Genomic DNA, 25,310 nt, shown 5'->3' with positions numbered 1-25,310 from the left:
GGACCAGTCATACCCAGATCTTTAAATCTGTCATAAGACTATCAGTGAGCATTATTTTTATCCATCCATCCACTGGCTTCCGCTTATCTTTTTCAGGGTCGCGGGGGGCGCTGGAGCCTATCCCAGCTGTCGAAAGGCGGGGTACACCCTGGACAGGTCGCCAGTCTGTCGCAGGGCTAACACATAGGGTCAGACAACCATTCACACTCACATTCACTCGCACATTCACACCTAGTGGCAATTTGGATTATCCAATTAACCTATCCCCACAAGCTGCATGTCTTTGGACGGTGGGAGGAAGCCGGAGTACCCGGAGAGAAACCACGCAGACACGGGGAGAACATGCAAACTCCACACAGAAAGACCTGATGTGGAATTGAACTCAGGACCTTCTTGCTGTGCTGCAACAGCGCTAACCACCGTGCTGCATTATTTTTAACTTTCTCTTTTTGGATAAACAATGTCTTTAAAAGACAGGCAACATTTTCAGTGATGGTGCAAACTGGAGCTCCGAGCTCTGCTTTCATATGTGCAGGAAGAACATGCAAACGCTTGGCAGGGACCTGCCCGGGTCCAAATCCAGGACCCTCTTTGGGTGAGGAAACAACTAACCCCAGTTACTGTTTGTCCCTTTCCCATAAAGCCGACCGGATCATTAATAGAAGCTGGTTTAAAGTTGTTCTTCATTTAACACCATCACACCACAGAGAGCTGCTGTGTGTCAGTTAAACATCGTGTGTGACAGCATCAGATCCTTTTTCATCAACATGTGAAAATGCTTCAACATGTCTGTGAGCACAGATCTGTGTTAAACTGACTTCTCCAACATACATGAGCCAAAACGGCCCCATGGCAGAAGCGGATCCTGAAAATCAGCAGAAACATTCATGAAAACACTTTGTGATCCACTTAGTAAACACGTTTGGCTTAAAACATGCATGTGGCAAAACGAACGACCTGCTTCAGACCTTCTCGGCCTCCTTGGTGTCATCAAAAAGTCTTTTTTGGCGTCGTGCAGGTGTGACCCTGGCAGTCTCCCAAGCCTCCACCCACATGCTGCCTGGGATCTTCATCCTGGGACTGAGTGTCCCCGTCACCATCGTGTTGCCCTTCTCATCGACCACTTCCTCTTCTACGTAATCCCGAGGTGAATACCAGCGCACAAAATCCTCCAGGACACAGCCGGGGTTGGCTGCCTGTGGACAGAGACACAAACTCGTCCTTTAAATGAAGTAATGTGTAAATATATTCACTGACACCTCATACTGGCACTGACGACTCGAGCAGGGCCCACTCACAACACCACTGCATTCATGGACCCAAGCACACCAGGCTGTCACTGAACATAAAATGTCATTTATGCATCAAAACGATTTCCTTCTGTTCAGGACTGGAAGTAAATACGTGTGATCTGGCAACAAAAATGTTTTACTTTTTTGTGTAAGAGTAAATCTGAAAATCTATGAATAACAAATCAATTGTATTTTAGTATTAAAACCAGTTCAGACTGAATAAAGAGCTCGTCCACACTGGATCAGAAACATAGAGACATGGTGGGAATAACCAACACTGTAGATTCAGGGCAGCTGCAGCATGACTTACACTGTGTGCTGGTCATTATCACTGCATTACTGCCTCAGGTCTGCAGGTCTCTGCAAAGACAAGGTTCAAATAACCTCTGAAGATGATTTATAAAACTGCAATGAGCTGTTTGAAAACTGACGAGCACGTGATCGTCTGGTGATCAGAGGTTTCTGCACTCACGTAGCTTCTCCCAGCATGACTGCATCCATCATGCCACACTGTCAGTGACAGAGTCACAGCTTTCCACAGCGTAGGCTGATCAACAGTCCTCTTATTTCACACTAGTTTACTTGTAAAAGCCTACGTGACATTTTTTTATTAATTCATCATTAACTGCACAGAGAAGACGTCGTTTTCTTTAAGCTAACAGTATTATTAAAGTTCTTCATGACTGGGCCCAGTGTCCTCTTTATGGTCACCCTACCACAGCGGTACTCTCTGTGACTACTGTGTGTGTGTGTGTGTCTGCACAGTTATGTTCACTGCAGGCAGTTCACACACACACACAAAACATCCTGAACAGTAAAACTAGCAGACATGTAGCAACTCGAGGGCACACTGACGCTAATGTGTGTATAAGAATTTATTTTATTTATGTATTATTCATATTATGTTATTGTATGATGCCTTGGTGCCACTGGATTTTAGCATGTCTCACACTCATGCAGTTAGACAGATGGTGGGGGTCTAGTAAGGAAGTTGGGGGGAAGCAGAACTCCACAGGAAGAATCTTTTGTCTCTTCAGGGACTCTGGGAGGCAGCGAGGGAGTGTGGACCTTAAGGTGTGAAACAGCTGTGCACTGCCTTTTGTTCCTGAAGAAGGTTTTTAACTGAGAGCCATGCTAGGCTCAGGGAGACTCTGCTGACCGTCTGCCCCGCGATCATGCAGGCTCTCCACCAAGCTTGGTTTTCTGTTCTTTGTTTTGATTAAAGAATGTTAGCTACCGCTCGTCTGCAGGCTTTATTTAATGGAAAACTTCCACAACATGTGGCTAATGCTGAAGGCTAACGGGTGGCTGTAGCTCATTAGCAGGTCATCTACTGATCAGAAGGTCGTGGTTCAATCCCTGGTTCCTCCAGTCTGCAGGCCAAGTATCTTTAGCCAAGATACTAACCCCAAGCTGCTCTCCGATGTGTCCGTCTAAGTGTGGATGTTAGACAGGAAGCACTAAGAAACTTAGGAGACAGCTGACCCAGAGTGTGTCCGACTCACTTTGAAGGACTCCATGTCAGATAGCAGACAGGCACTCTGCATCCGAGCACGCAGGTGGGTACCTTCAGCTGATGTGCCCAGTTTGGTCAGTACCTCTGACTGCTCTGCTAACAGGTCCTCTGTCATTGGAGCAGGTTCCTGAAAATGAAACATGATGCACAGATATCAGACTCAGTCAGCTTCAGCTGAGCTTAATGACATTTCTGTGAACCACTTATATGAGATCTGCTTTCATGGTTTTGTCACACAAAGGTCGCCTCTGTACTGTTACAACCGCTTTCTTTTAGTTCTAATTATTAGCTGCACGTCTTTGAACATGGAGCGAGTGGGGTTGGGTTAACTCTGACTCTGAACTGCCCACAGGTGTGAATGAGAGCATAAATCAGAGGTGTCCAACTCCAGGCCTCGAGGGCCGGTGTCCTGCAGGTTTTAGATGCGTCCTTGATCCAACACAGCTGATTTAAATGGCTAAACGACCTCCTCAACGTGTCTTGGGTTAGGGCTATCCTTTGTTGCTAGTTAGCCTGACCTGTATCCCCAATGTTAAGTTTGTACATTGTATGTATGGTCGATTAGGTCATCTCAGTTGCAGGCAACCAACAAATAAAGCTTATCCTTATCGTGGAAGTTCTCCAGAGGCTGAACTAACCATCTGATTCAGGTGTGTTGACACAGGGTGAGATCTGCAGGACGCCGGCCCTCGAGGCCTGGAGTTGCCCACCCCTGGGTTAAATGTTTGGCTGTCTCTCTGTGTTCGCCCTGCGACTGGCGACCTGTCCAGGGTGAACCCCGCCTCTCGCCCTATGGTATGGGATAGGCTCCACCCCGTGTGACCCCGAGTATTATTTTCAACATGCTGTATTTGGAATAAATAACAGCATATGATGTGTTTGCACAGTGAGGCAGTGACTCTGACCTGTGTGGTGACCTGTGAACATAGAGAGGCTCTGCAGAGTTGAGCAGAGTCATGTTGTTGTAGGGGTGCAGCCTGCCCTCAGCTCTGCCCTCAGCTTGTGTCGCCTCAGTCTCGCCCTGGTCACTCAGGCACTCGAAGAATTCCTCCTCGCTGTCACTCCACGACTCCCAGGATTTTCCTTGAGACATCTCTCTTGTTGAACTGGAAGCACTGGTTGCACACTCTGGTCCTTGGCGGCTCTTCTGGCAGGCACCTGAGACCCTGTGTTCCTTTTCTTTCCCCTCGGGTACCTTGTGAGATTCATCTCTGGCCTTCTTCCTTTCGATACAACAATTCAGCATCTGTCCAGGAACAAAAACTCTTTTCACACATGGAAACATAACACTGCTACTTGTGTTCAACAGACAACACGACATAAACAGGTGTTTGGGAGTTTGAAGATGCTGTATCACACTGAGCATCAGCTCTCAGAATTCATTTTTCTCTTTATCACCTAAACATCGTTCCAATTATCAAAGTTAACACAACACTTTTGATAAACCACTGGAATTAAAGTTGCAAGTCTACAAATGTGCATGATGTTGTTTTTTGTCTTTTAAATCGTTTGATTAGTCCTTGCACTTTGTGCACTTTGTGCACTGTGTGGCTACCTGGAACTTCTGATGCAAAAGACAACAGCGAAGATCAGGAGCTGCACCTGCCAGCCTGCAGATTAGGAAGCACAGAGATGGATATGAGTGAACACCAGTGTGTTAACAGAGAAACAAATACTGCTTAAACAATTTCAAGCAAAGTTTTAGTTAGAGCACGGCACAAACACTGCAGGGGCTTTTGTGCCTGGTATTATGTACTTGGATTTTTACATTTTGGTCATTTGTCTGTTATTAGAGACGGACGGAGATCCAACATGACTGACAACAACACCAAAGCCTGATTCTAAAGTGTCTGCTCAGCTGGACAGCTGAAGCTGGACAGCTGAAGCTGGACAAAGTACAGACATCCAGCATTTGACTTTATTTATATGGCACAGGATAAGAACCACAGAGTGCTTCACAATAATATGAAACAGCACAAATCTAGTTCAAAGCCAGGCTAAATAAATGAGTCTCAAGCTGCTGTTTATAAAAATAAATGCAATCAAGGCAACATAATGATGGAGGCAAAGCACTCCACAGCCTGGGGGCCCCCGCTCTGACAGATCCATCTCCTCTGGTCTCAAAATGTGTTTCTGTCTTCTGTCTGTGTCCAAGTCAACAGTCTAACAAGGTCCCACAAATGTCTGCAAATAGGTTCTGCTCTTCCATGAAGTCCTTTGAGATCCCGACTGAAATCGGCTGGTGCCAATATCTGCTGAGTGTTGGCCACGAATAAAGCAGCAATAACAGAGTTCAACGAGAACAACAACTTTTCATTATCACTTATTCTTCACTCTCTCCACAGCTGACGGACCAACAGCAGCACACAGAGGACAGTGGTACCAGATACTTTGTATGCCGTCACCATCTGACAGAGGAGCTCCAGGGCTGAAAATATATCCTCAACCTCAGGTTCAACTAACGAACTGACCCAGTCACAGACTTCCAGGGAGGCTTTGGAGTATCATTCCCAAGTTCAAGCACAGCCCCTAGTCCCACTTCTTAGAAAGGGAAACCGCTACTGTAGTCTGCTTATCCCGAGGTGGGAAACCAGGACAGTCCAACAACATCCACAGACTCAGTGGGACTCGCACCTCCAGCCCAGGAGTCCTGCCACCAAAGAGTCATGTAACTCGTCACAGACCTCGCCAATTAATATCAAATATCAGCTGGTTCAGTCCCAACTGATGGTCTCATTATTCAGGTTTCACACAAGAAACGTCTCATGACGGGTAAAAACAACGAGCTCTCTCAAGACTTTTGCAAAACATGCTGGTGGCAGTGGTCACAGTAGAACTACTGAAGGTTCCAGCGCACTTTTGGTAAAGTGGAAAGAATATTATTTCACCATAAACGGGCCACGACCAGGTGCTTCCCACAAGATTTCACACAGACCAGTGAAAAGAATTATCAGAAGAGTCAAGGCCCAGTTATGAAGAGCCACAGAAAGGCCTGAATCAGCAGGTACGACTGTTTCAAAGAAAACAATATGTGCGCAAGAGCCACAGAAAAAAAGAGAAGCGTGAAGTGTGTTTAAAGTTTGCTGAACAAGTCTGAAACGCTGGCAGAATATTATCATCTGCATTCATAAAGTATCCACAGGCGTCTTTGCCTGCTCTCCTGTACACTCATGAGTTCACACCTACCTGCCCCTCTAACACCATCGTTACATTTGCTGATGATGCGACAATCATCAGTGGAGAAGACGGCGAACAGGCAGGAGGTTAAAAACCTGACAGGCTGCTGCAATGAACACAAGCGTCTGCTCAGCGCCATCAAAACTAAGGAGATGTGACCTCAGCAGAGGGAAACACGTTCCTCTCCACATCAAGCAGACTGTGTTCAGCGAGTGTCCTCGTTCCTGGGGACTCACGTAGCTGAGGACCTCTCATGGTCCAAAGTCAAAGACTCCACCTCAGGATGCTGAGGAGGAGGAACCATCTGGAGAAGAAAGTCTTGGTGGCTTTTTTACCACAGCACCATAGTGTGTCCCCACCTACTGCTAACAGCTTGGTATGCTAACTGCTCAGTGGCTCATTAAGACAGCACAGAAGAATAGTGCCTGTCCCTTTCCTTCCCTGGAGGACATGGTCAGCACTCGCTGTCTCAGGAGAGCCAATCAAATCTCATCTCATCCTGGACAGCACCTGTTCAAGAAACAGGACAGCCAGGATAAGAAAACAGCTTTTCCCCTGGACCATCGATCACTGAACACTAAGCTCAGTGGATGGACCAAGTGAGCCTCCCTCCTACCTGAGACACTCCTGTGTAACATTCAGTATAATGTTCACTAATGCTGCCAAATGTAAGCTTACATCTAATACAAAACACCAGCATAACACGGGACAATTACACCCTCCCTCCATGGCTGCTGCCATCCAACCAGTGCAATACTCCTCTGGTTAAATGGTAAATGGACTGGTTCTTATAAAGCGCTTTTCTACTCTTCTGAGCACTCAAAGCGCTTTACACAACTTGTGCATTCACCCATTCACACAAGCACATTTTTCTAGGTGCTTTCTAAGTAACATTCTCTCTCACTCACACACACACACACACACACACACACACACACACACACACACTCCGATGAACGCATCGGAGAGCAATTTGGGGTTAGTATCTTGCCCAAGGATATTTGGCATGCAGCCTGGGGGAAGCCAGGAATTGAACCTTCCGATCAGTAGACGACCCGCTCTACCGCCTGAGCTGCAGCCACCCTATTTTATTGCTATTTTATTCAGTTTGACGAATGAATGATGATACGCTTTAACTTTAATATAGTTTGGTCATTTAATTCAATTCAATAAAACTTTATTGATCCTGAAGGCTGACCCCGATGGAAATTGGGTTAAGGCTGCCGACCTTTGCCAGCGCCATCTTACCCTTCTGACCATACATACATGACACAAACATCACATGGGGAAGACAGGTCAGAGAGGTATAACAATGGAAAATGCACCACATGAGGAAAGGAGAAAAAATAACTCCCCCCAGACTGAGCTCCAACAGGGAGATCAGTTTGAGAACAGAAACACCTCTGCACATGAAAAAACTGTTAATACACAAAAGAAACACATGACAAGCAACAGGGGTGGGTAAAGGGTGAGAGACAGCCAGTGTAGACAGTACATCCGGGCCTGCGTGCGCTGGTCTCCTTGATCCACCGTCAGCATCGGAGGGGAATAAGCGTCGAAGGCGTTTGGAGGGGGAGGAGTGTACATCTGCATGTGTATATATGTCTGTGCCTGTATGTGTGTGTGTGTCCAGAGTTCAGCTGAGACAGTGTCCTCCTCCCTGCCAGGCTAAGTAAACAGTCTTCCAGCCAACCCAGGTGACCTTGCATGGAACGGGAAGAACAGTCTAAACACAGTCGTTATCAGGGAGTTGTTATTCGGCCCCAGCCTTGAGCCCACGGCTGGGGCCGAAGGGGTATCCGCGTAAGTGATGGAGGTTTTTACTTTAGTGCGAACAGCTCATATGAATTTCAAAGCTGTTCTAACACTCCGACACTGGTCTCTCAATCTCCCATTGGAGAGCCGTGAGCTTCTCCATGATGTTATCAAACTTGCGCTCCGTGATGTTGTCATTCTTGTGCTCAGAGAGCCGATTCTGAGAACTCAAAGACACGACGTCGTAGTCTCACTCCAAGCGCTTTATTTGTTACGCCATTTTTCTCCACACCAACAACAACCCTTCGCGGGCAACAGTACTCTCGCAGTATAACAGAAAATAACAAGTTAACAACGACCGCAGTGAGCTTCTCCAAGATCTTATCCATGCTGCGTTCAATGAGCCCATTTTGAGAAACTCACGCCTCTTCCCATCGTTTGAATCCCAGCGGGCAGCCTTGTGGGGGTTTGAACAGCCGGTTCCGCTTTCTTAATTCTTCGATAAGTCAGGGCCAAGCCAGCTCCGATCAGCCAGAACCCTGTTATCATGGCTCCAAATAGGTAGATATCTTCAGCACTCAGGCTCACCCGAGCCCAGACTTCTCGTTGAGAAAGGGGTGTCAATTGCATTCAGGGAGCAGTTGATCCAACCCATAATTCCTCTTTTAGGTTTTAGAGAACAGACTGTGAGAGAGTGTTCCAGGGAAAAATAATACAAAAAACACGAGACTAGACAAGGACACAAGAGGCTAAGCAGGGAAGCTAAGGGGGAGGAGAAAAGTGCGACTGCCTTTGTTAAGAGCAAAACTCTCTGAATGCTGTAAACACACCGTGTTTGGGTGGCTGCATCCCAAAAACACCACAGCAACACTGAAGTCTGGAGGTGGGAGCATTATGATTTTGATGTTCCCAAAAAAATGTGTGATTGCTTAGAAAAGTTATGCATAAAAACTTTATAACAAGCTGCAAAAGGGACTGAGCCATTAAATCTAACTCCAGGAAGGATGAATGGAGACATTGTTGATTAAAATCTGCTGCCATCTACCAGGATGATGACGATGAAACAAGGATGGATGTTTCAGCAAGACCATGATCACAAACACAGCCAATGGAAACTGTTGTTTTCAGAGGAATCAAGTAAAGCTGCTGGAACGGCCCAGCCAATCACCTGAGCTGAATCTGTGGGAAGGATCCACGGAGCATTCGGGATTTATAGACTGTTTGTGTGGTGAGTGGGTCAAAGTCATGAGCAATGATGGGACTGGTTTCTCCATACAGAAGCTGCCATGAACTGTCATCACCAACATTTGTATAAAGTAATAAATAAATGTCTGTGTGTTTAATGTTCCCGTGTTACCAACATCTGGTGATAATTTCACATCAAAGCACCTTTAGAAATATATTTGCTTAGAGAACTGCTGACGTGTTCAATACTTATTTTACCTGCTATAAAAGGAAAATGTTAATATGTGTGACATCTTTAAAATCAAAGCAGCACGAGCCTGTGAGGTACCCACCCACAAATAAGATGGTTATTTTCCCACCGGTAACGCAACTCAAGGACAAACTCCTGCCAGAGGTGTCCAACAGCCCACCGTAGTAATAGTTGACCAGACACACACACAGAGCCAGACGGTAGGTCAGACTGTCACTGGGGGCTGACTTCAGCTGGTGGAAAAGGTTCTACAACGAGGGAAAAGACCAGCATGAAATCAAACAGCAGGACACCAAATTTAATACATTCTAATAAAAATCCTGACAAAGTACTGACAGCACTGAGCCCGTCTTCACTCTGAAACTTATGTTGGACCTGACCTGAGTGTAACCTTGAGTGTGCGAGTGGTGAAGAGGCAAACATACATAATCAGAGGTTTTCTCTTGCTCCGATGTCCCACTGGAGTTGGACAGCTGAGTGTTATTCTTACAGTCAGACTTCTCCACAGCAGCATCTGGAAACAGAGACACAAACACAAATAAATAAGTCTGTCATTTAGAAACTCTGTTGTTTTATAGATGTTAGAAGAATTAAACAAGTGCAGCTCACGTAGTCAGCACTTCATGATAAAACACAGGATGCTGATCGCTCAGTGGCAAAAGCAGGATGTGACCAGAAGTAGACAATAAAAATAAGAACGCTGCCTGATATCCTGTTTAAGACGACGCTCTTGTGCTTTACTGAGCTGCTGTCAGATGGGATCAATATCTGTGGCAGCACTCTAAGACATAAATGCAATTACGGCTGTAGTTTGAAGATTCAAGGCTGTCTTAGCTCGAGCTGCTGAGTGTGACGGGCTCAACAGTGACCAGGAAGGAAAAACTGTTTGTGAAAAGAAGCAGAGGAGCCACATCAGTACGAGTCAAACTACCACACGCTGCGAGGTCTCTGCTGCTCTGAATATCACGCTCACCGTCTCCTAACACGGGATCCACACCTCTTCTGTCAGAATCAGTTTCCTCATAAAATGAGCTGAAACCATTAAAACTCAGTCAAGTATCAGTCAAGTCCGACTAGTTAATGCCTTTTAAACTCTTACCAGAAGGACAGAATTGAGTATCTCGGTGTTAAGGGGCGACTCATCGATGCGTCGATGGCGGCGAATGTGCTTCCGGGCACTGTGCACCATGTTGGAGACAGACAGTTTGGAAATGGGCACAGTTGCTGCTGGCTCGGTCAGCTTGGACAAAGCAGAGCTGATATCACTGTTTTCTACAGACGACAAACACATCCAAGAGTTTCTGTTCAATTGCTGAGGCCCGGGTCAGCACAGATGCCCAGATCTCCCAGTAAGCTACGCACGTTTCCAGAATTGTTACAGGAAAAATGATTCTATGTTTCTTTACCTTCTTTTAAATGTACAAAGATGCCTTTTGTCTGCCCTTTGCCTATGGTTAGATTAGTTTAGAATTATCTTTTTAGACTTTCTCAGCAAAGACATACTGTTTTGGGACATATTGTTTTAGATTGTTTTATCTCTCACAGCCTTCTCCCAGCTCTCTGCTGACGAGACTAGCGCCACATATGGAGTTGTTTATTTTATTTGTTTTGTATTTTCTTATCCTGTTCTCACTGTCTTTCCTATAAAAATTACCAAGCCACTGTGCATGGCGTGAGTTGTTCTTAGCAGCTCACCCGTGTACACGTTTGATAAAGAAAGTAACTTTGTCTCATTGTGTCTTTATTTCTCCTGGGTCTTTTACAGAGTTTTCCCCCAACATTTCTTGGTCCTTCGACAGCCGGATCACCTCCATCGTGTCCCATCTCCGTGACCAGTCCACGTTGTTCGCCTGTCGACAGCCCACACACCAGGTGTGTGGAAAAAGACCAAGAGCGTTAAATTCGGGTCTTGGCCAACGTCTTAGAAAGCGACCCACGGTGGTGGGACCCGATCGAGGTGGACCAGACCCGGCGACACCGACCAGGTAGATACAGACACACTGACACAATCTTGCGTAAAAGCGCATTTTGAATTCAGGGAATTTAAAATAGCGGAAATAGCTCGTCGACTGGTAGCTCTGGGAGCTCGTCGACTGGTAGCGTAGCTCGTCGACTGGAAGCTTTGGAAGCTCGTCGACTGGTAGCTTTGGAGCTCTGGGTAGCTCCCCCAGCTGGGTCTAGACTGGGTCTAGGGAGTAAGTAGCTCTGGGAGCTCCCCTTATTATAAGGGTTCCGGTCGCGCGCGTCGAAGCTGTGAATGTGTGTGTGTGTATTGTTTTAATTAATGGAGCAAGCTGACTTTTCACGGTCCAATAAGAGACTGAGCTGCTCCTACTGTGTTTTTCTTTTACTGCTATTCACTGACGTGCTGGTGAGTTGAGAGAACGGTCGAGTTCCGTCTCGTAAAGTTCACACCGCTTTTGGAAATAGTCTGAAAGTAGAAGGGCGTGTGAGCAACCACTCTCGTCTCTAATACCAGCGAAGGTGATAGCAGCTGTATTGTGTATTACTTAAACAAAAAATAAGTAAATACATAAATAAGATGGGTAATCAAGCAAGTGAAATTAAAACTCACTCCTGCTGACGAGCAGTGGTGAGAAAAGAAAAGTCCAGACGCCGGACAAAAACAGTGTCTGTAAACTGAGAGATTTAAGAAAACAAAATATAAACAGTCAGAAGAATAGAACTCAACTGCCAGTTTAGTAAAACCAGAAGACGAGACACTGTGCAGTTCCCACAATCCTTTTAGTAAACCATCACCCATTCCTGCAGCCGCATCTGCAGCACCACCCATATCAGGAAGAACTTAATAATCCCTTATTAAGTGAAAACTAGAGATCACAGTAGTTTGAAGTAGTTTAAAAGGGTTGAAAACAGACCCCACTGAGTAGATATAAATATAAAAAGTACGAAATAAAGATGAACAAAGGGAAAATTACAGTAGAAATTACCTTTAGAGTATTTGAAATTAATAATAGCAAGGATAACAACCTGTAAAGTGATATTAACAATGAAATACAGTTGGCATGATGACCATGCCCAGCATGTATAAAATGAATATAAAGCAAATAATTCACACGAAAATATTTTAATAACATAAATAAAGTATATTAAGGCTGTGTCACTGTTCAGCCAAGGACAGTGTGTGAAAAGGTAACTGTCTCCACCCTGGGAAAAGGATGATTCTGCAGGTCATCTGAAGCCCTTGATGGATACAAAATAAAATATAAATAATATATTATAATAGAACTGCCTGGTCCGCCATGCAACAGAGAGAACAAATGTGACCGCAGATTGGATGAATTCAAAATTATCTGTTTGCTGAATAAGATGATCCTAACTATCAAATTGGCTCAGTAGTAGTATAATGGTACACACTGATAAAATATTATATGCTATTGCTGTTATATAAGACAAAGAGGATAATATTAACAATGACATAATATTAATATGAAGAGGCACCTAAATCGGTTATGATGTAAGGTGGATAATTGTTAAGCAGTAGTCTGCATCAAGCTTAAGGTTTGCTAAAACTCAGTGTAATGACATGTGAGATGAAGACAATACAGAGAATAACTAAACTAATGAAGTGCATAGAGGCACTTGACCAGCTTGAAACTTATCATCCTAGAATGACACATTGCTGAGATATAGAGCACACCTATAATAACAACCAATAAGCAAAACCCTGTAGACAACAGCTAAAACTACAGGATTGAGAAGCTGAATTAAATATGTAGACACTGCTAAGCTGATGAGCATGTTACACATTTTCTTTTCTTTTTATTTATTTGTTTCTTTTAGAGCAGAAGCTGCTGTAACACACCCAAAGAAAGACTCTAGGTCTGACCAACCGTCTCAGTCGTGGGCAAAAAGATGTCAGTCAATAAAATTCTAAAAGATAATTTGTTGACGAAAAATATATCAAGAGATAAAAGATAAAACAGTCCAGTGTCCCACTTATGAATTGTATAAAAACACACAGTCCCAAGGCCAGAGACAGCTATGCCACACAGCCCAGTTGCACTCCACATGTTGCCTTTAACAGGGTTAGAAGTTGTACTTGGAGACCCACCACCCTGCAAGCATATAGTCAGTGGTCACTCAAGCCTCTGCAACCCTGCTGCCTTTAGGCTGTGGCATATAATAGGCCCTGGCCTGCACAGAGAGACAAAACGACACACCTAATATAAAATTCATAGGGCAAAACCAATCCATCCCAAACATATCTGATTTCATCACATTACATACCTGCACAGAGAGACAAAACAACACAGCAGTGTTTGTAGTGTGGGCTATAAGTAGACCAGTGTATCAGTGCAATCAAGTACACCTGCCTCTAATTAGTCCAACCCCATTCCAGCCATTGGCTCACCAAAAATGTGACACACACAAAACCACTCCCAACCCAGTGCAACTTCACACAATAATATGGAGCTGAATTAACACAGGCACATTAGTCTACCATGTTATAAGCTGCATGCTATTACGAGCCAACATATGCAGACTTCTGCCTTGTTCGGGTGGCAGCATTTTTCTTTTTTTCTTTTGTGTCCTGACACGTTTATGTTTTTTGGTTTTGTTTGATTATTTTGTTGGTTTTGGAAATGAATTTAAACGAACTTGTGACAATACTTGAGAATAACAGTGACACATAGTGATTAGGCATATGATTGAAAAATGCCTAGGTTTAGAGCTGTGAGCTATGAGCTGTGAGCAATGCAAAGTTAAATATATATATTTGTATAAATGGGAAACAACCCTAACTTGAAAGTTTGAAATGTGTGAGATCCATGCATTGTTTGAAGAACTAGAAATTATCTAAAACTGCCTTAAGTGAAAATGTAGAGTTGCATCTATTCTCCCAAACAAAAAAAACAAAAACCAAAAAAAGGGAGAAGCATTCTGTAACTTAAAAATAAGGCTGACTGTTGACAACAGACTAAAACACTAATTCGCAGGTGGCTATCAGGAACAGAGAGGCGAGCAAAGTCACAAACACCAAGGCCGCAGACAGCCACGCAGAAACAGCAGATAACATAGAGACAACGCCTGCTAGAACCGTGGAGAGGAAGGTCACTTCACACGAGATTGTTGCGCATGTGAAATAAACAAAGACAAACTAATAAACATACATACAGACAGCCAGTATGTTTTCTCTGCTGTGCATCATTTCGCAAAGCTCTGGCAAAACAGAGGAATGATTATATCAACCGGTAAACCAGTCCAGCATGCAAGCCTCTTACAACGCCTGCTGACTGTAATAAATTTACCACAACAACTCGCATTGTGTAAATGTGCAGCACACAAAACTGATGGCTCTTTTATTACTACAGGCAACAATTTTGCTGACAGAGCCGCAAAACAGGCGGCACAAAAGACAAACATGACATTGATGGCAGTAAACACACATCAGATTCCACTGGATGTGTTGCAAAGTGAACAAAAAGCAGAGAGCACAGCAGAGCAGGCAAAATGGCTAAAACACGGTGCAGTTCTGACAAACGACTTAATGATGTGTTATGGCAAGCCAGTGTTGCCAAAATTCCTCCACAAAATGGCGGCATTAGTGACTCATGGCTGTACGCATTTGTCAACGGGGGGACTGACCAGTATTGTCAACTCTCATTTCTACACTGTAAATTCTACACAATACTCTCATTTCTACACTGTAAATTCTACACTGTAAATTTTGAAACCTCAGCAAAACAATTTGTCAGAACATGCATGACGTGTCAAAAATGTAATGCTCAGGGTAACCTGCGACCACAAAGAGGCCGTTTTCCAACTCCGCCTCATCCTTTTCACACAATTCATATGGATTTTATTGAACTAAGCGAATGTCAAGGGTCAAAATACGCCCTAGTGGTTATAGACGTGTTCTCAAAGTGGCCGGAAATCTATCCAGTGAAAAAAGCAGATGCAATTTCAGTAGCAAAGTGCCTGTGCAATCACTTCATACCCACATATGGCATCCCAGCTTTGATACGGTCAGACAACGGCACTCATTTTGTAAATGATGTCATCACTAAGGTCTCTGAAGCACTCGGTTTCAGCATAAAACACCACTGTGCTTATCACCCTCAGAGCGCAGGCCTTGTAGAGAGAACTAACGGCACTATAAAACAAAGGCTCAGGAAATGCATGGCAGAAACAGGAAGGCCGTGGCCTGAATGTTTGGGTTTAGTGAAAATGTGGATGCGCTTAACACAAGGCTCCCATAAACTAACTCCATTTGAAATCATTCATGGCAGGCCGTTTCCACTGCCTATTACCAGTCAACCAATAGACAAAGCAATCAGAGAAAACACATTAGCAGAGTGGATGTCTAAGCTGTTAGAAAACAAAGAGATCGTTGTACATAATCAACAACCTGATGATGTTTCTCCAGTGTCTTGCAGACTAAAGCCCGGTGACTGGGTTCTGATCAAGGTGCTCCAAAGGAAAAACTGGAGCACACCCAGGTGGGAGGGGCCATACCAAGTCCTCCTCACTACACCGACCGCTTGCAAAATTGCGGAACGACCATCCTGGATCCATCAGAGTCACTGCAGGCGAGTCAGTGAAGCCATCTAAACACAGCTGACGGCAGGCTTGCCCGCTTGTTGTGATCTCGCCCGGTGGAGGGGTCAGCTTTCCTGGCCGGGGGGTCTACTCGCGACAGGAGGGTGTGTTCCGTCGTCATGACGTGGTGGCTCTTATCAACTGCAGCGGCCCTGACCATGGCCGGGCTCCTCACCTTTGCTTCCGTGAGGGACAACAAGTCACGCTATATGGAGAAAAGGCAGACACTGTATGACAAAGGAAAGTACACCAAGTTTCCCCATGGATACGCCACTAACTTCTGGTGGCAGTTTATGAACACTACAGCTCACTGGAATAACAAAACTGACTGCTATGCATGTACCCATATGCCCCTATCCTCACAGACGTCTGGCCTGTGGCCGTACAGCATACCTGAAGATCGCAGTTGGTGTCTGTTGGGCCTGGCAACACATCCAGGCTACGGTACTCTTTGGTCCAAAGCCAACTACAGCATCCCAGCGAAAGCAACCTGGAGGTCATCATCACTCACAAATGTGAACTGTTCCGGACAGACCTACCTACTGACCTGGCCCCAAGTCTCAGACCCACTGCCTGATGTAATTCTACTGAACAAACTGAACGCATCACAACTGCCAGTATGTGTGATGAACAATGGCTCGCGGGCAGTGGGGGAGCTGCCTACTCACCTATGTAAGTCCATATACACTTTCTGCCCACCAAGGAACGAGAGGAAGTGTATGGCCTGTTCAATCAACGCCACCTGTGCCAGTGACACGACGCTGATGGGCCTAAACTGTCGCTCCGACTACAGCTACCGAATGCCACTACAAACAAAGACTCAGTACCAGACAGGATGTGCACGGACGGCACCCAGCAGCAGAGGAACCAGAGTTTTGGCTGACTGGTACTTCCTATGTGGCAACAAGGCTTATCTGTCACTCCCTGAAGGTTGGGGAGGTCTGTGCGCCCTGGTGGAATTATCAGATCATGTTTTCTTCATGCAAAGTGTTGCACATCACCCAAGCAGCCGGCAGAGACGTGAAGTGGACATCGCCTCCCCCAGTTCTTTCGGCATTACCGTGGACACTGGAGTGCCGGGAGAGTTTCGCATCTGGGGAGGAGGAGTGAAATTCTTACAGAGCTTGATCCCCGGCATTGGAGTTGCCGAGGTGCGGGATCACGTGGAGATCAACCGATATGCTCTGCTACGACACATCAACTTGACTAAGACCCTGGGAACTGACTTAGCAGGAGAACAGAAGGCCATCAGAACGATGGTGCTGCAGAACAGACTGACACTAGACCTGCTAACAGCATCACAAGGAGGAGTTTGCAAGCTGATCGGGGAAACATGTTGCACTTTTATCCCTGATGGATACGAAACTGGAGGAGACATTTATGAAGCTTTGCAGAATTTGACCGCTCTGCAAAAATATGTCACTGACCACACATCTGGAGCAGCTACAGCACAAGGCTGGCTGGACTGGCTGTTCAGCGGTTCATGGCTGGCTGCTGTAGCAAAGCCATTTTTCCTTCTAGGTCTCATCATGATAGCACTGCTCATATTAGTGTTGTGTGTGTTGCCATGCCTAAGAGTAATGATTTCAAAGATGATAACAACTACAATGACTGCTTATATTGCCGTGCCTCAAGAAGAACAACATCCCGTTGCAATTCTATTAGAAGAGAACTTGTACTAGCTGCTAATAAATGACGTGGTGATTAAAAATGACTTGTCAAGTGATCATGCACTGATTAAAACATTAGTAGGTTATGCAAGTTTTCATGCTTTTATTTTTTTGAAGTCTTGACTTTTAAACATGAAGTTTTTCATTTTTATAACGTTTTCATACTCTTATTTTTTTTGAAGTCTTCAGTTTCAAACATAAAGTTTTCATTTTAAACATGAAGTTTTCATTATTTTACATATAAAGTTTTCAATTTAAGGTTTGCATCATTTTAAATATAAGGTTTTCATCCTTGTATTTCTTGAAGTTTTCATTTTACTTTTCATCCTTTTATTTTTTGTTCGTTTTAAAATATAAGGTTTTTATCCTTTATTTTTTGTAGTTTTATTATTTTTTCTTGTTTTTTCCACTTGTTCTTTCATTTACTATGATTTTCATTTACTATGTTTTTCTTTTTATTTTCTTTTGTTTTATTATGTTTTTCTTTTTATTATTTTCTTTTGTTTTATTCTTTAGACCAACTGACTGCCATTTCTGCTATGCTGACATTTTGAAGATTTTTGGAAATTAAAAATTGCCTAAGATACTTAATAAATAATTTTCATAGACAATTGTTGTATACATTTAAAATAAGTTAAACAGGGGGGAATGTTACAGGAAAAATGATTCTATGTTTCTTTACCTTCTTTTAAATGTACAAAGATGCCTTTTGTCTGCCCTTTGCCTATGGTTAGATTAGTTTAGAATTATCTTTTTAGACTTTCTCAGCAAAGACATACTGTTTTGGGACATATTGTTTTAGATTGTTTTATCTCTCACAGCCTTCTCCCAGCTCTCTGCTGACGAGACTAGCGCCACATATGGAGTTGTTTATTTTATTTGTTTTGTATTTTCTTATCCTGTTCTCACTGTCTTTCCTATAAAAATTACCAAGCCACTGTGCATGGCGTGAGTTGTTCTTAGCAGCTCACCCGTGTACACGTTTGATAAAGAAAGTAACTTTGTCTCATTGTGTCTTTATTTCTCCTGGGTTTTTTACAGAGTTTTCCCCCAACAAGAATGCAGTATGGTCACTCAACAAGTAAAGCCAGGAACCTGACCTTTGCCCTCATCTTCAGCGTCTCCTCTTCAGGAATCTCCTCTGTAGACTCAGTCCTACAGCAGAGTTTAAAGAGCTCTGTCACAGCCTCACCTACAGGGAACACAAACAGTTACTGACCTGATATTTTCTTATTCAAACTTTCCATGAAGCACACGCTTCAGCACAGCGAAGCAGGACAACATCTGTGTAACATTTTCTAAATCATGGACGTGGCAACAAAAGAAAAGTCCACTTTACATCACATGTAAAGTGCTTGGGGCTGTCATGAGAGGCGGGGCACACCCTGGACAGGTCGCCAGTCTGTCGCAGGGCAAACAGAGACAGACATTCACACCGTGGGAAATTTAGAGCCCCAATGAACCTGTCCCCACTAACTGCATGACTTTGGACTGTGGGAGGAAGTAGGAGGCCCACACAGAGAACAATGAGGAAAAAAGACACTTTATTTGTCCTTCACTATGTTCTTTCTATCGGAAGCTTGATTACATCCGTCTTATCTGCTGCGCATCATTTGATGCATGAATTTTAGCCTCTTGGCTTAGAAATAGTTTCCTCTGTGCTGTTTGGACAAAAAACAAAGCCATAAAAAGTCTTCACACATCCCACAACAATGTGTATGTTTGTAATGGATCCAAGTGTATTAGCAACCAGAAAAATACAACATGTAGTATGTAGCGGTGTGTTTGAAATCTGTACTGACTAGTAAAACCTCTGTGGTCTGCCCCAAAGCATCATGGTCTCTGTCCCCGAGTGTCCCACTGATCAGTTCAACTTACCCAGTAAACACTGAGGATTTTCAGCCGTCCTGACTCGAACTGAGCAGTGAGGAGCTTGAAGAGGGTCGAGGTCACTGTTGGGTGATAAACAGAGTAAACAGTAGAGGAGAGTTTCTGATACACTTTTAGTTAAAGGGTTTTTATAAGTAATGAGTCATGTTTGATTACATGTGACGTAGTCCTTCACCAGTAATCAAGATAATTACACATGTAAGCATTTCCTTATGTCACACTCAGTTTGTCCCTTCATGCTTGTTAGACCTGTGCCAGCTCTGTTTGGGCCGTACAATCAAACCCATGTACGTTTACCCTTTTAATAAACTGCTCCACCCATTTCCTACTTTACGAGTGAAATATGAAGCAATGCAGTGTGTACACGGATGCAACACTCAGTGCTCAGCGCAGCGTTTTGTGTGCTATAGTGCAAGTGAACAGCTCACTCCCATCAAAGCTTTTCCATTGGATCGTTAACACAAACACCAAATGTCAGGAGGACATGCGCCTCAAACTGGAGTTGTCGTTCTAGCCCGGGTATTGTGTTATCCTTGTCTGTATACCGAGCTTCTTATTAATAAGCAGCTCTGCACAAGAGCAGAAGCAGAGTCCAGCCTGTTGCTCTTACAGTATAATACTCATAATAAAAGCACAGTAACCGTGGTTAGTCACTGAGCAGCCCGGTGCGTTTCTCTTGATTTCTTTAGTCAGGGTAAATTCATTCACCTGCACGGGTTAGCTAAACGAACTTTACAAAACAAGTTTCCCCTACAGCCGAGTGCTCACCTAAGGACCTAAGTTACGGATTAGCTTACACACACATTTAACTTACCGAAAATAATACGGTGGGGCCTCAGGTCCTCCTGTCTGGTAGTCCAATTTACTGAAGAACACCTCAGGCTGTCACTTTGAAATAGTCGGTAATGTAAACGCTGGACCTCTCAGCATCTGCCATTCCCGAACAGACACATGCAAGTTTGTCCGTGACCGCAGCCGCGCTGTACATTTATTTCAGTTTCAATATTTTTTTCAGTTTCAATATTTTTTTCGGTTTCATTTCAAGGTGGCATCGTTCTGATCCCATACACACACACAAATCCTGATTTACAAGTACACAATATTTATGACCACAATTTGAGCCCATATCCTCTCTCTACCACAGCTGCCTTTGAACTTGCCTGGGCCAGGTCTGAGTCCAGCTTTGCTACTCCTGCCAGGTCACATGACACAGGGGTGTGCTCTGATGTCAGCAGGCAGGTCAGTGGAGCCCTCTGGTGGTGGATATATGGCAGTGAAACAGGAGGAGGCCTGAGAACAGACAGCAGGCTTAACTAGCAGGACAAAGTAGCATGTAGTACTTGAAGGAGTCGTCACAGCCAATCAGCTCTCAGGAAAATGGAACATCACATAAATATTTCTCTTCTTTGATTTTCATCAATTATTTCCTCTGATAGATTTTCCGTCAACACTTCTGCTTGATCAGAAGCTCATAGGCAGTTCCTGTCACTCTACAATAACACAATGTAAAGGCTGCGCTCTCTGCCCTCCATAATTTGACATATTTTGTTGTTTTGTGTGTGTTTGTCTGTGTGAAGTTTTGATGTGTATGTGAAAAACAATTTTGAAAACACTGGAAAAAGACCTCAAGACATGTTTTCCTTTACTTTCTATGAAACAACAATTCCCACCAAGGCTTTTCAGGGTGAAATTTAGTGCATAGAAAAACCTGTGCCAGGTTGTCTCCATCTAGTGGTGAACATGGCCTCACCACTACATCAGGTGAGCTTTTCACTGTGCACAGTGACACAAAAGTCATTTAACAATTAAAAAAAAGCAATGTTACAGATTCAGTAAGAACTGAAGTTTATCATAATCCTTCAAGTTTCACTCAGTAACAGCAGCTTTTTAATATTATTGGCTATATTTTAGAGTCACATTTATATGAAATGTCAAACAATCACAGAGTGACACTGAACTAAACAATCAATGCCATGTGAGTTGTTCTTGTTTGTTCTTTATCTCGGATTTATTGTAAGCAGCGGGAGTAGAAGCTAAAGAAAAATAGTAAAGATATGAATGAATCTCTGCTCCTACAGCTTTTATTGTGCCATAATGTCTGCTTTGAAACCGTCCTCTTGCTCGTCTCTTGGATGCTCACCTCTTCTTCACCTGTTCCTTTCACCAAACTGCTGCACTCTCGTTCTCTGCTCTCGCCTCCTCTTCTGGTTATAATTAGGATGCAGTCAGCATGTGCCAAACAAACTCCCCCCAAATCGATCATGTTTGATATGATGATGACGTTTTTAACATCTTATTTATGCACTTGTTGGGTGGGAAAGAGTAAACAAAGATGGGGCATAGAAGCAGAACTGATACGTGTGGAGGGACAGTAACTGTGTGTGTGTGTATGTGTAAGCATTTAAACACTGCAGAGAGTCAAATTAACAGTAACACTATTTTGTCTAAGTCCGCCATTGTAGAAATTCATTTCACCGAAACAATAACATGGCGCACAATGTGACAATAAACGTATAAAACACAAATTCTTACCTAGCAGGAGAATAAATAATCAGTATTTTAAGGCTACTGCATGTATAGATGTCACTGCTGGCTCACATAAGCTAGCTCTGAGACCCGCCAGAGTTTACGCCACAGTTGACTGTCGCGAAAGAGTCGTAAATCACCGGCATTGTAAAACTTAAACTGATTCCAGGGCATGTTATAAAACACCCAATAGATGTGCTGGATACTAAACAGTATCAAACGACTAAATGAACACAGGGTTACAATTACATGCTCACGTCGTCACATCGAGAGTTTATTCATTAATCATCAGAGTTCAACAATGTTACATCCAGTTGGAAACAGCTTCACTAACGCCAGCAAAACAGGCTAACAGTATATAAGAGCACAGAAACAGCCGTGCTTATCAACAGCTCGACATATCCTCAACAACTCACCTCAGTATGTGTAACCCGTTCATGTGTTACGCCTGTTGTTCTTGCGTTGTGTTCTGGTGTGAAAGAAAGAGGCAGGAGACAGTACTGGGTCTTTGGCTCTTTACTGCACATCTGCAACACAGAAACATGTGTCTGATCTGTGTGTGTCACGCGACTGCCAGTACACCTCTCCTCCGGCCATGCTGAAAGCAGCTGTGTCTGCAGCTTCATTAACACTACAATAATATAATGAATCAAATACAACAAATTGTTTTAAAACATTAACTTAAGCTCTCAAAAACAAAAAGCACAAAATAAATAATATGTCACTGAAAAAAACATCAAAAACAACTTATAAGAACAATCAACAAAATAATTCAAAAACAAATAAACAGTCAGATAAATACAATTCAATAACCAGGACCCAATATTCTGGTACTTATAGTTCAAACATTATACTTCAGTACAATTATATTAATAACCGCCATCTAACAGGCAATACAACACTGTACTTATAAAAACAATGAATGAAAGACTGCATCTCCAAAACATAAGAACATCTCCATACCTGCAACACAGAAACATGTGTCTGATCTGTGTGTGTCACGTGACTGCCAGTACACCTCTCCTCCGGCCATGCTGAAAGCAGCTGTGTCTGCAGCTTCATTAACACTACAATAATATAATGAATCAAATACAACAAATTGTTTTAAAACATTAACTTAAGCTCTCAAAAACAAAAAGCACAAAATAAATAATATGTCACTGAAAAAAACATCAAAAACAACTTATAAGAACAATCAACAAAATAATTCAAAAACAAATAAACAGTCAGATAAATACAATTCAATAACCAGGACCCAATATTCTGGTACTTATAGTTCAAACATTATACTTCAGTACAATTATATTAATAACCGCCATCTAACAGGCAATACAACACTGTACTTATAAAAACAATGAATGAAAGACTGCATCTCCAAAACATAAGAACATCTCCATACCTGCAACACAGAAATAAGTGTCTGATCTGTGTGTGTCACGCGACTGCCAGTACACCTCTCCTGACGAAGGAAAAAAGAGTGCATGCTGTTAAAAAAAGACTGCCGCGAGTAGCCGCTAGCAATCAGGCTAACTTAGCATGCTAGCATTTTAGCTGCGTTCTCGGCTAAAACTCATAAGCGTATATTAGTGAACTCCGCCCTCCACAAAACTTATCCCGAATGAGTCTCTTAATGACAAACAAAAACGCGGCGGTTTGGCTGTATTCACATTGCAGCTTGGGATCTGAACAAACTTTAATTAGCTGAGAGCAACGTGGCAGTGACTTACCTCCGGCCATGCTGAAAGGAGCTGTGACCGGGGCACACATGCACGCGCCTACGTCACCACGCAGCGCACACACACACACGAACGCACTATACACATATGCAGCATATTTATTTTACTTGGTTTTAGAGTTGGAGTATTTACATATTGATCTGAAATATTTTGCTGCTGAGCAGCAGAGCTCCAAAGCGTCCCCCTGTAACCATGGTTACGCAGATGCGTTCCGACTGTCACGTCACCGAGGAGAACCTGTTTCAAATGTATACCTGGATCAACCTGGAATCAGTTTGAAAAGTTTTCTGCTGAGATCCGCGGCTCGACTTCCTGGCATCCCGGGATAAGATGAGTTGCTGTGTTTTTCACGGAGAAAAAATAATTAACATGGAATAACATCAGTGTTAGATGAAAAAAAAAGATGCAAGCAGAAAAGGACAGCAGATTGAGAAGAGATTTATTCAAACGGTATCCTTACCGTTTAAAGAAATCTCTTTTTTTTATGTTTATTTTATTCTATTTGATCTCAAAAAGCTCCTAAAACAGTCAGTGATCACTGTTGACCTCCCTCGGCTTTTATTACCACTAATCATTTATTTAAGCTCAGTTTTTAAAACCTTAGGATGTAACTACAGCCCAGCCCATGCAGCAGTATATGAATGACTAACCTCGTATTGTGGATGGATTATCTCAGTTGTTCTCCTGGCTGAAGTTTGGTCCTTTTACAGCATCCTGCCATGCCATTACATTTGTTCCTGACCACCGAGAACACTCACGTTAACTTTTATCGAGTGGAAAAAAAGTTAGCTTGTTTATATTATGCTAACATAGCTGTGTCGCTAGCGGTCACGTAGCACATCATTATATACCAGCTAGCCCAACTTCAGTAACCCTACAAACGTCACTGCTGTTTAGTTTTCTGTCTTCATTTATGCTGGAAGTGATAGCAGAGCTGTACGTTTTAATTTGTTTCCAAAACCCCGCAGTCAGGACATGCTATATTGTATTTAGATAGAAGCTAGCGAGCTAACTCCCTGCTAACTTCTAACTCCGTTAAATGTCATAAATTCCGTTTTCATGGATGCCTGGATGTTAAACTCAATTGTTACACCTGGTAGAGCAGAACGCTGATCATTTTATTAAAGATGAAAGACTTTAGACAGTTTTTCAACTCTCAGTAATGCCATAGTGATCGTTTGATATATGGACCTGCAGCGGAGTTTAGACCCAGACACGGCTAGTGACGTCAGACTGAACAACCGGATAGTGATATGAATTAATTTAGAACTCACCGGAGAGAAAATGCCGCGAGCAAATCAACAAAAAGCTGGGGATTGCACAGAACTCGATATCCGCTCGTCTCACCACTGCAATCCATGCCTGCCGTCTTTGTTTGGTGATATCGGATACATGGGATCCCTCACGTTGCCGCCAGGATGGAAAACGATGAAAACATAGCCCATTATCCAGTGTCTTGCCTTCACGATCGTGAGATCTAACGTTGCAACCAACTACACAACACGTAGGAACCATAGCTGAAGCTGTATCCTTTGTCTGGCCTACTGTCATGGCGGCGGGGGGCGTGGCCCGCCTCCTGTGACATCACGCTCCAAAGCCCTATTCGGCTTACAGAATGATGATGTCACATATATTTAGAATCTCACAACAAATTTGGTCCTATGATGCTTTAATCCGTTGATCCGCAAAAGTCTATAAATAGGGGTGAAGAGCACTGACTTTTAGTTCATTAATTGCAGCATTTATGTT

At 43.5% G+C, this 25,310-nt stretch overlaps 1 protein-coding gene, 1 long non-coding RNA gene and 1 pseudogene across 3 annotated transcripts; 1 reads left to right on the top strand and 2 right to left on the bottom strand.

Moving 5' to 3' along the window:
- Positions 1-1,075: 1,075 nt before the first annotated feature.
- On the bottom strand, positions 1,076-10,999 carry LOC146577337 (rab3 GTPase-activating protein catalytic subunit-like; annotated as a pseudogene). Its single transcript, XR_014891325.1, has 9 exons — positions 10,984-10,999; positions 10,275-10,447; positions 10,107-10,194; positions 9,601-9,689; positions 9,258-9,423; positions 4,364-4,418; positions 3,714-4,054; positions 2,798-2,935; positions 1,076-1,196 (listed from the first exon to the last, which is right to left on the bottom strand). The product of XR_014891325.1 is annotated as a rab3 GTPase-activating protein catalytic subunit-like (transcript).
- On the top strand, positions 10,552-17,827 carry LOC146577336 (uncharacterized). Its single transcript, XM_085253364.1, has 2 exons — positions 10,552-11,160; positions 15,567-17,827. The coding sequence occupies exon 2, from the start codon at positions 15,859-15,861 to the stop codon at positions 17,419-17,421; it is 1,563 nt and encodes a 520-aa protein (XP_085109490.1). The 5' UTR covers positions 10,552-11,160; positions 15,567-15,858; the 3' UTR covers positions 17,422-17,827.
- Positions 17,738-25,064, bottom strand: LOC146577335 (uncharacterized). Its single transcript, XR_014889394.1, has 6 exons — positions 24,836-25,064; positions 24,212-24,298; positions 22,242-23,899; positions 20,114-20,589; positions 19,288-19,361; positions 17,738-18,601 (listed from the first exon to the last, which is right to left on the bottom strand). It is a non-coding gene; the product is annotated as an uncharacterized LOC146577335 (long non-coding RNA).
- Positions 25,065-25,310: the final 246 nt, after the last annotated feature.

Source organism: Mchenga conophoros, linkage group LG3 (assembly GCF_057382185.1).
Source record: "Mchenga conophoros isolate Kocher_MC1m ecotype Shallow Benthic linkage group LG3, M_conophoros_male_GT1.1, whole genome shotgun sequence".
NCBI lineage: Eukaryota > Metazoa > Chordata > Actinopteri > Cichliformes > Cichlidae > Mchenga > Mchenga conophoros.
Note: the sequence above shows the minus strand (reverse complement) of the source record. Positions and strands in the feature narration are given on the sequence as shown.

Coding starts and splice junctions, on each gene's coding strand:
- LOC146577336 (XM_085253364.1), top strand. CDS start 15,859: ATGACGTGGTGGCTCTTATCAACTGCAGCGGCCCTGACCATGGCCGGG.